Below are 11,295 nucleotides of genomic sequence, written 5' to 3' on the forward strand. Positions count from 1 at the left end.
AGATTACAAGGATCACAGGGCTAACATAGAGAGGGACAGACAACCATTCACACCTGTGTACAATTTAGAATCACCAATTAACCTAACCCCAATAAATGTAGTCAAAGTCTAATCAAGGCTTAAGCATTTATTCAGTCAGACACAGAGGTACTGTGGATGGTATTATTATTCAGCGTCATATCTGACTCAGGCAGCAACCTCTGGGGCTGGTGCCAAAAATGGCATTTCCAGGTGAGGCAGTCCTGAGGCGGACTCCAAAAGCTAGTTAATCTCCATAGACCACCTGGTTAACCAAGCTTGCTATCATTAGCTGAGGATTTAGCACTCCACTTTTTCTTCCAAATACAATCGCTTCTGGTGTTAGCAAGGCAGCGCAAAAGCAGCCATGTTGCTAACATTGAGGTTCCAGATCGGAACATTTTGTCTCATGGAGTGACCTCCAGGGGTCATGAGCTAAAAAAATAAACTGACCTGATTTGTCCTGACCAAATCCACTATAGAAAGCAGATTTAATGTTGGCTAAAAAAACGGCTTATATTGCCTTGGTAGCGTACCACAAACTGTCAGTGAGGTGGAGAAGGAAACATCGCTGAAGCATATTAAATGAGTAACAAGCCAAGGCAGTGGAAGCTAATCAAATTATACACTGAATAATAAGCTGGGTGCAAATGAGTTTGGAGGGTGAACAGTGTTCTCAGCAGGGATGCTGTCCACTCCAGCCACGCTCTGCAGCTTAGTTGGGGAGTGAAGAGGTGCTGTCTGGCAGAGACAGCTCTAAGTGGAGAAGATGCTATTAATGATGCTAATGTTGATGTTCTTGCTGGTAGGATGCCCCAGAGGTGAATTGTGGTGATGCTAATGCTAATCAGCTAGCTTGTGCGGGAGAAGATGTGTCTTTTTAAAAAACATCATCAGCTGAATGAGCTGCCAGACACAGAGCAACAGAGTGATTACTGCCAAATCTACTGGGAACTGGGAGATAGTTCCCCTGCTTCATGGGCTTAATGATGGCTGCTGTTTGTCTGGCCTAAATGAGCTAAACAGTGAGCAGTGCTGAATGTGAGAGCTTTGGAGCTGATGACTACATGTGCTGAGTCATGCTTGTGCTGCTCTCATGCACTTTTTAAAAATATGAAAATTAAATGGTAAGAGTGTTTGTACTCCTTTTATTTACTAAGGGCAGAAGAGAGATTGCTAGAAAGAAGCCAAACAGAGAAAAAAATGAGTATGACTATTTTCTTCTGTTATCTGACAGTTTAATATCTTAAAACTTGCTTTGACATCACAGATTTATATGTGATTGATGCGACTACAAAGCCGTGGTGATGGCATTTTGCGGAAAGCATTTTACTAGAATCTGGATTACCTAAAGTATACACCTCTTCACCATCAGCAGCATCAACTAATCTCTGGCTAGGTTTTAGAATAAGCTCAGATGGGATACAGAAACGGAGAATTCCACACTTTTACATACTTAACATTGTTCTGCACATCACTACTCAGACATACATGAGCAGCAGAAAATCAGCAGGACTTGTAAGTACTCATGTTCAGTTTCTTTGTGATACTTGACAGCATATTTGTGCACACCAATATTTTGTTTGGGGTTTTTTTGCTAACAAACAAACAAACAAAAACAACCAAACTTGCTTTTGCAAGTTTTTAGGCTTTTTTTGTGTGTGTGAATTCATCCACCAGGGTAAGAAAGTCACGCAGTGTCCTAGTGTAACATCCTATGGTGCAAACAGCATGAACATGGTCCAGAGCCACATAAACACAACCTTTATTTGCCATCTGCCAGATTTTACTCACTTTGTCTTCCACTGTGGTCTGTTTAAAATTTTCTGCCATTCGTGATGCAACACATTTCTTTGCCTTGGATAATTGTAAATTTTCACTCATTTTCAGACCAGTCTTTGTACCTTAGGATATTTTTTTTGTTGATCTACTTAATACTGACATGATAACCACTCACGCATAAAAATGCAGATAACTCAAGGCATGAACCAGTGTCGTGTCTGCATGTTTGGTGTGGAAAGGGCTTAAGAAATAGAAAAAACTCCACCAAAGACCCGACACAGGACCAGAGAGATGCAACTGGCCCTTCAGCGGATCCATCTACTGTTCATTGAAGCCTCAGCAGAAATGGTCTCAGTGGAAAGGAGTCTGCCAAGAAGCCATTCTTAAGAAAGGGAGAAAGGGCTCATGTAGTGTAGCATGAGGTGAAATCATATTACAACAATATCTTGACAGAGAACAGAACAAAAGGCAGCAGATATCCAAAGAAGAGGTTTGAATGTCTTTCAAGAAGGCTAGAGAACTATTCCTGAATTTTACTTAAAAAGAGATTAGAAGAAAGCTTCCCAAAGAGAGTTAAGGCTGTGCTGAAGAATTAAACATGGTCATATCAAATATTGTTGGAATTGTAAAAAGCCTGTTTTGGCCTTATATACTGTTCGGTTTATGTTTGCAAGTTTTTTTTTATAAATTGCAAAATATAATTATAAAAATATAAAGAATACACAGGTGGCTTGAGGCTTTTGTACAGTATTGTGCAAAAGTATACTGTACTGTGTTTAACCAAACTAGTAGACCAAACTCTTGGTAAGCAATCTAAAAGGTTGTTTGCTAAGATTAAACCAGTCTTTTATTGTGCATCCCTCCCTCGCATAAATATTTTTTCTCCTATCTCTCTGAAGTTCTCTGTGTGAGCATTCCTTTCTCTTCGTTCCCTTGGTCCTTTCCCAGTGGTGGGGTCAGAGGGCATGTCCTTTCCACTGGAGCCAGTTAGAGTGACGAATGGTAACGCAGCAATGCCAGCGGGTTTGCAGCACGAACCCAGTGCGAGGGTGGAGGAAGAGAGTGGAGGAGTGTGATAAGAAAGAGAAATGGTGAGCAAGAGCAAAATCAGAAAGATGAATGAAAGGCTTGCCGCAAAGAACGGGCACTAAAGGTCAAAAGATTTGCAGGGCAACCTTTGGCTTAAGCTTATGTATCTATTTTTGAAGAGCAGCCTTTTGCCAAAATCAGACAAGCTTTTTGAATCTGCTGTGCCATTTGCAAAGAGAGCCTCCATCGACCCCGACACAAAGAGAATCTGAGTGGCTGGGTGTGTGTTGTGATTGTGCTGATGCTCTTTCACCTCAAACTAATCGAAAATCATCATAGAACATCTGTTGATTTCAGCAGCGAGACCAGACGCAGACAAAAAAAAAGTTAAAAAGCCGTTTTTAACATGCAAAGTGTATTCATGACTTTCAGCATGTAACTGTGTTGATGCACTTTGGCTGCAGCCACCAACACATTCGCTCTCAATTATGCTTATCCTGGTGTTGTGCGAGGTATTAAAAATGCATTAGGCTCTAGTGCAATTATAAGAGCTCTGACAGTTTTGAATAATACATATTTAATGGAGAGTGATACAGATTATGGCAAACTGTTTAATAGCATTTTAATTCTCCATCACCTCCCCTGAGGAGGGGAGGTGACGGAGGAATCATTAATGACATTAAAAATCCACCTTCGCATTGCCAGGTGTATCTTTCTTGAAGCAAACAGTATGTGACTACAGGATCCTTCATTATATATGTGACGGCAGTCAGACTGATGACACTTTCTGGTGGGTTATGTGATATTTACACAGCATTCCGCTGTGTCTCTTTTTTTAAGTTGCCATTGCTTGATTCTTACATAAGACTGTCTGTCTCCTTGTCCCTTTTTTCTCTCGCTCTCTGTCTCAGTAAATCATTTCCCTAAGGCCAGTCATTACCATCATCTAAAGTTACCACATCTAACATCCATTTTCTGAAGTGCCAATCCAAAAAGGCAGGATTGCTCTGAGAATATCACAAGTTCCACAGGAGGGAAAGAAAGGGCAGCAAACAGAAATTTTCTGTGTTCGCCGAGTGCACATGACATTGCAAGGACTCTGGGTTGGGCACTGGAGCTAACAGTTGTAGCACTGCATCACAGACACACATTCCCTCGCGCGCACACACACACACACACAAACACACTGTCTTGTTGCCACCTCAGCCATCACTCTGAATGATGTCACTCAAATTAATTGCCGTTCCCTTCTCGTGGCACGCTTGAGGAGGTTTCTTAGAGGCAAGGACAGTCCAGAGCCAAGAGAAAGCGGCCTTTAAAGGACAGCTCTGCGTGCGTGTGTGTGTTAGCCCATGAGAGGAAGAGTTTCTCTCACAGTATATAGTTTTTTACATATTTATAATGAGCATTAACTTAATTCAACAGAACGATGTCACTTCTTAGACTTGCTGCTTATTGAGAGGGATTTATTGTGCCGTAATTATTTTAAAATGCTTGACCTGCAAGATGAAGCAACAGTTCTACAGAAAAATTAATCAAGTTCTGATTTTTACGACGCATCTACAGAGATATTCATTAACATTACCGAACATGAACTTCATGTCAAACCATCTTTGAGTGTGATTTATCTTTTAAGATGACGCAGCAGGCTAATGTGGAACAGAGTATGTAACTGGGTCTTGCCAAATATAATTTATTTCGTCCTTGTCGTTGCTCTGCTGTCTTTTCACACTTCAACTACTTCAATTTCCCTCGTACTCCCCATTGAAGCATCTGAGTGGATTAGGTTCTTGTCACAGGTAAATCCATAAAAGACAGCGGAACCACCGCAAACTAAAATCTACAATCCTCCTTATCCTCTTCTTTTAACAAGGAACTGAAACACGGAGGCGACAAAGGTGCATCGGAATCAAAGTTCTTGTTTAGCCGTTTGGTATTGTTTAAAAATTGATAGAGTGGGAAATGTTGTAATGCAATCAAAGAAAGAAACAAAGCCAACAGTGGGGATAAAGAGGTGCCACAATGGTTGCACTCCTTTATTATGCCAGGCTATTCACAACTTCTGATTAGGCGCTTCACTTTACTAATGATGGCAATACATCACCGGACTGAACAAACACATGAACACCAGGGTTATGTGAGAGTGAAATGTTAGATGTGAAGCGCAGCTGATCCCATTAGGTTTTGCTCTTTGGATGCTGGTGTGAAATTGGCTTTAGGTAATTTGATGTGTGGAGGTCAAAGCTGTGCAGCCACTCTCTCTCTTTATCTCACACACACACCCTGTGGATTTCATGAAAATGGACAAATATACATTTATAAACATGTTCACTGATGCTTCCACGTGCACAAGCAGACACTGCACAGCTGTTTCTTCTGATGGCTTTATACAGTTCTGAATGTAACATAACATGTATGCAGTAGTAAAACCAATATAACACCTGCATATTCACTCTCACAACACACTTACAGCTTTTGCTTGTCGTGAATTCTCACTCTGGCTAACAGATTAGCAGTAGTTCTTAATGATGATGTTCTTTATCTTGTTATGTCTCTGATATTTGCTGGGTCTTATTTTCACAGTTTTGGCCACAACATCTATCAGTCATGATTGATTCTGCCAAGATTTAGATTTGATGGTCAACACCACTCATATCTGTCAGATGAATTTGTGCCTGTCACCCAAGCGACAACCCCTGGGCCTGAAAAATTAAGCTAATGTTGAATGCAATGGTGGCTAAAGCCTACAGAAACAGAATTACTAACACAGTGATTGGAAGCAGTAAAAATTCTAACTAGCTTTGTTTAAAGTTTGGGGTTTTTTCAAAGCTAAAATTAAAGTTTACAAATACTTCTAGAGGTAATTTTCTAAAAAAAAAAAAAAAAGAAAGAAAAAAAAAAGAAGAAGAAGCTAAAGCTCATTAGCAAACTAAGTCAGTCATAAAATACTATAGCTTTAGCCTACACAATGAGAAAAATTCACTTAGCAAAAGATTGGAAGCAGTGGCAAATGCTAACTTTCTCCAAAGCTAAAAAGAATATTTACCAGCACCTCTAAAATTAATTCTGATTTGCGGTATAAAAAGTGTTTATATTACATTGCAGTACGTGCAGGACTATTTCATTACTTCCTGGGGTTCTGCTACTGATGAAAGATTCCCAGACAGGAAACCAGACAAGACAGCTAATTTTCCAAAACATGGTCCATTTTTTATTCATTATATGGGAACATAGTGGCCTCACTAAAATAATAAAGATAATAATAATTAAGATTTGTCTTGTTCATTCATCTTTGATGAGCAAAATTCTTCTGATGATTACTGATTTTTTATTTTGGGGGGCTTTATTGGAAATGAAAAGATGCATTTGATATAGAACGAGAGTCCCGTTGCCTGTCATGCGGTTTTCTTGTGCTACAAGTTGCTTTTTTGCATTGTCCGTCTTGTTAGGTTTAACTCAGAAAAGAAGTAGTTTTAATGCTCTAAACTGTAGGCTGGCTGATTGTCTGGCATCTTGTGTTCATTGCCTTGTTGGAGTTCACAGAGAAATTCAGTAATGTATCCAAACCAATAAGAACTGTGACAAAATCAGTGAGAACAAGACCCATGGTAAATAACGGTCACAAAAAATGACACAATTGTCATTTAGATGTGCTTTCACTATGCAATTTATGGCACAAAGGAAGTGTGTCACCAGTTGACACTGTATTTCTGTTAAATTTCACAGGAACATAAAACAACATTACACCAACCCATTTCAGTTTTCACATAAAGAACCCATAATCCCATAATAATCCCATCCATAGCAGGTACAATACTGTCTTCTGCCAATAAAACACTTTCAAGCACTGGACAAATCAGGCAATTGGATACAACATTAAAACTACAAACAGGTAAAATGAATAACATTCTTTATCTGGTAAAAATGGAATGCTCTGCAGGGAAACTTTGGGCTCAAACACTTATCTAGATGTTACTTTGACATATTCCACCCACATGAACATAGCGGCAGAACAAACACAACCCAGTGGCAACTTATTCCCTGAATACAGCAGGTCAAGGCACCCCTCCACCCTGCAAAAACTGCTCAGTGATGACTCGACACAAGAAGAGCCCGAGGCACTGACCTGGCCTCCGAACTTAGCAGATCTTCAGTTGAGCATCTCCAGGATGCAATCCACCGTTGCCCCACCTCACAACCCACAGGGCCCAAAGTGTTACACAATATTAGGCAAATGGTTTTAATGTTGCCGCTGACTGGTGTCATTTCTGAGGTCACAAGTTTGTAAATTTGGTTTAGAGTTATAATGATTCCAAATGTCGATGATTTATAAATAACATTTCAATCAGTAACGAGGCAGTCGGCTTGTTTTTCCCCATCTCTGCATCCTATACGGATTCAGATCACATTTTTACGTCTCCACTTCTCAGGGATTTCCTTTTACACTTGAATTTATTCACTTTTCATTCTAGCTGTAATATTAAGTCACTTGTGGATGTACTTTACCTGTACATATGTTCAACATAATTTGGCTTGATGCTTTACTGCTGGAGTCTTTGCATGTCCTGAAATGTCAGTGTAAAGACTAACAGTGTTTCTGTGTGCTGTCATGGAATTTGTTGTTGTAGTGTGGATGCTGGGTGCTGGTATTTCGGGGAGCATGTTTTGACAGTGTTTGTTTGTGTGTGTGTGTTTGATGATATAGAAGAGAGCAGTGTCTGACATCATTAGGGTGTGTGCTGCCCAGTCATGGGATTATCTATCCCAAGAGCTTGTCAGCACCGCTGCTCTCCCAGATCCCTGGTGCAACAGCGGCGGATTTTAATCTCAATCCCAAATCCTCTCTCCTCTATCGGGAGCTTCTCCCATCTGAAGACAGTGTAGAGACAATGGCGAGCACAGCAAGCCCACTATGTTAGACATCGCAAAGGCAGACCATTCACCTAATGCAAACATGGATGCATGTGGGGTCGTCGTACCCTTCAGTCAAAATAAGAGTTAGCGCACGAAAGCAGTCTTTGCATTTCAAGTCAATCAGACTGGCTGCAACAGGAACTCTTGGACTGTTTTAAGAATTAAGGGATGAGTCAGTGCTGTGAGAGAGTTGTGAGTCATTTCTTGTTTAGACTGGCCGTCTCTATGTCATGGCCTCCTGGATACAGTCTGTGGCATCCCAGCAGGATGGAGAAGGCCTTCCGGAAATCCGCATTGAAGGCATAGATGATAGGGTTTAGGGAGGAATTAGCCCAGCCGAACCATACGAACACATCAAACGTGGTGGGGCTGATGCAGGGGAAAGCCTCCCCTCCGCTCGACTGCTCACAGAAGGGCACCATGCAGTTGAGGATGAAAAATGGGAGCCAGCAACACACAAACACCCCCATTATCACTGACAGCGTCTTCAGCACCTTTGTCTCCCTCTTGAATGTCAACCTGAAGGAGCTCTCTGAGTCTGCGATGCTGGAGCCTCTGCCCATGCTGTCGTGTCTGTTTTTGGCACTTTCGGCTGCCCGCTCTAGAGCAGAGATCCTCCTGATTTGTCTGTGGGCAATGCGGTAAATCTGTGTGTAGGTGGCCACCATGATGACCACAGGGATGTAAAAGCTTATAAGAGAGGTGGAGATGGCGTAGGTCCTATTCAGGCTTGAGTCACAGTTCTCTGGGTAAGATGTAGCGTTTGATGCCAGTGAAACAGAGGGCCCAGTAAGAGCAGTGTAAGATTTGGTTTGGGCTTTATGCCAGTTGAGCTGCACTGGAATGAAGGAAATGAGGACAGACAGCGTCCAGGCCACACTGATCATAATATAGGCCACTGTGGGTGTCATCTTCCTCTCATAGCGGAAAGGACTGGAGATGGCCCAATAGCGGTCCAGGCTTATGACGCAAAGGTTCAGAATTGAGGCCGTGGAGCACATAATGTCAAAAGCTACCCAGGTATCGCAGAAAGAGCCAAACGGCCAGAATCCGGTGATCTCCGTCACTGCTTTCCAGGGCATCACCAAGATGGCAACCAATAGGTCGGACACGGCCAGCGAGATCACAAAAAAGTTGGTCACTTTAGAACGCAGATGGCGAAACTTGGTGACGGCCGCGCAAACCAGAGTGTTTCCGAGCAAGGTGGTGAGGATGAGCAGCGAGAGAAAACAGCCAGTTAGGACACGACTCGATGGCGCCTCGTCCAAAAACCCATTGTCGATGACAGTTGTAAAGTTCATGGGATCCATCCCTGAAAGTGAGTGTGTGCTTGGGGAGGAGGGGGTTCTTTGCTTATGTCATACTGAAGAGTCTTGCTACATTTTATCCACTAGTTTCTATGAGGCTCCTGTTCTCCATTACTGCAAAAAGTCTCCATCAATTTATCGTCTGATAAATGATGAAAGATGAGACATTTCAGGCAAATGCTCTCTGGGACAGACATTTGCCCTCTGACCTTGTAAAATAGATTTAACATCATCTGAGCTGCACTGATGGAGAGGTAGTTGTACCTTAATTCCTCAGTGCAGTGGTGTAGTCACTGATTCTCTTCTGCTTGTTCTGTTTTAGCCCCAAACCCAATGTAATCGCAGGAATCCTCTGTCTGCTTACAGAACACATCAGTAGCCCTGGGGATTAAAAGAAATGAATTAGTCTAGAAAAATTCAATATTGTGTAAGATAAAAGTAATCATAAATATGCATGATTTTCTAAATGTTATATATATTTTTTGTGGTTTGTTGTGTTGTGGTTTATATAATAGCTCTGATTGTTAATATAGCTGATTACGCAAAAGAATATCAGGGCTGTTGTAAGTAAAAGGTAAAAAGATTTGGGGGGGAAGGGGCTCATTCAGCCTCATCACACCCCAAGCACCATTAAATGGCCCATGATAGAGCGCAGTTTGGACAATAATAACCAATCATATCTTTGCATATCTCTTTGTAGCTCCTGATGCCCCAAATTTCACCTCATCAAAATCAGTCTCCTTTTGAATAGTTTCCAGTTATATTTATGTATTTGTAGAATTCGGATGCCTCTCATAATGTGGTAAATCTGGGCTGAATCAAGGAAAGACCTATTTGCATAAATATAATTGTAAAGTATTATTTACTATTATTTAATCAGTGTGCTAATTACTATTCCCATCTTCCTGTGTGTCCACTAAATTTATTACTTTATTATTATTATTATTATTTTTGCAATGGCCACAATAAACCCTCGTACAGCTGTAATTTGTATTGCCAATGATCCGATTTAGAATAACACACTCACTGGCTGGAGCTGTGAGAGCAGGATTTTCCCGTGAGCGGGCTGTAATTATTAAGACATGACTCAAAACAAGAGTCACATCCTCCTACATATATACAAACTGTGTTTGCGGTTTCTCTATTTTACTGTTTTAGCACCAAATTCACTTCTTACTTACAGATAAAGTGTGCGGTCAGCTGCAGCTTGATACCACATCTAAAAACAAACGTCCCACCGCTTCCATCCGAACTTCCCAGTGTAAAGTCCCTCCAAAGAGCATCCAGACCCCATTTCCTGCAAACACAAATAAATGCACAGTCCTGTGTCCTCCCTGGAAGCCAGGGACCTGACTGTTGCTGTGATTTAATAGTACACACCACCGGATTCAAATGTCACTCAGCGCTCTCGCTGCGTCCTCCTGCAGCCACAGTGCGCATCTGCGGCCAGATCCCGAAGACCTCTGGCTCGCTTCCACACCGGCGCTCTGACGTTGTCCCATTCAGGAGAAAGTGCGATGGGAATGAAAGCGCGTGACTGTGGCCCTTTGGCGACCGATCTCGGTCACTGCTTTATGACACAACAGGTTTCACGAGAAAATCATCACGCATCCCGTTCCCCGTTAAGCCTTGCTGTAGTTATTTTCCAGAGTCTTATTTAAATCTGGTGAAGTTTATTGAAATGAAGGGGTAGATTATAAAATCATTGCAAGGTCCGTTCAAGTACATTGGGTCGCTGAGGCCACCTGTTGGAGAAAGAAAAGAAATGCGGGCGCAGCATCCTGATAAGGATTTTTTTTTCTGCATTCTTTCGTCACATTAAGATAAAGAAGTATGTTAGTTGTGTATTTGCTTTTAAAGTATATCCATTTTTGTTTAAACTGACCCCAAATCGATGTAGATAAATCAAATTCTGAGGTCCTTTCTTTCCTCTACTATCTATGATTATCCATATATTAGTATTAGTTCACGGGTGGTTAATTTAAAAACAAATCATTTTGATTAGGATATTGTAAGTGTATTCCTTTGGTCCTTTCTCATCTCTTTTGCGGCTCAGGCTCTGTGCCTGGCTGCCAGGACATTAAAGACACAACAGGCAGGGGTAAGAGTTGAAAGGGTCAGAGAATAAATAGACAAGTTGAGGTGCACTGTTGCCTACATTTCTCTCTCGCTGCATCCTCCTCTGTTGGTTTTCTGTGTTCAAAGGTGCACCTGCTACTCGTCTAACTCATGTATACTTCAAAGA

At 41.5% G+C, this 11,295-nt stretch overlaps 1 protein-coding gene across 1 annotated transcript; it reads right to left on the minus strand.

Annotated features, from left to right (window-relative positions):
- Positions 1-4,830: 4,830 nt before the first annotated feature.
- drd1a (dopamine receptor D1a) lies at positions 4,831-10,586 on the minus strand. Its single transcript, XM_084942254.1, has 2 exons — positions 10,232-10,586; positions 4,831-9,431 (listed from the first exon to the last, which is right to left on the minus strand). Exon 2 carries the CDS (start codon positions 9,051-9,053, stop codon positions 7,941-7,943), a length of 1,113 nt encoding a protein of 370 aa, XP_084798380.1. The 5' UTR covers positions 9,054-9,431; positions 10,232-10,586; the 3' UTR covers positions 4,831-7,940.
- Between the last annotated feature and the right edge of the window lie 709 nt (positions 10,587-11,295).

Source organism: Perissodus microlepis, chromosome 2 (genome assembly GCF_051167445.1).
Source record: "Perissodus microlepis isolate ML-2025 ecotype Zambia chromosome 2, ASM5116744v1, whole genome shotgun sequence".
Classification (NCBI taxonomy): Eukaryota; Metazoa; Chordata; class Actinopteri; order Cichliformes; family Cichlidae; genus Perissodus; species Perissodus microlepis.

Coding starts and splice junctions, on each gene's coding strand:
- drd1a (XM_084942254.1), bottom strand. CDS start 9,053: ATGGATCCCATGAACTTTACAACTGTCATCGACAATGGGTTTTTGGAC.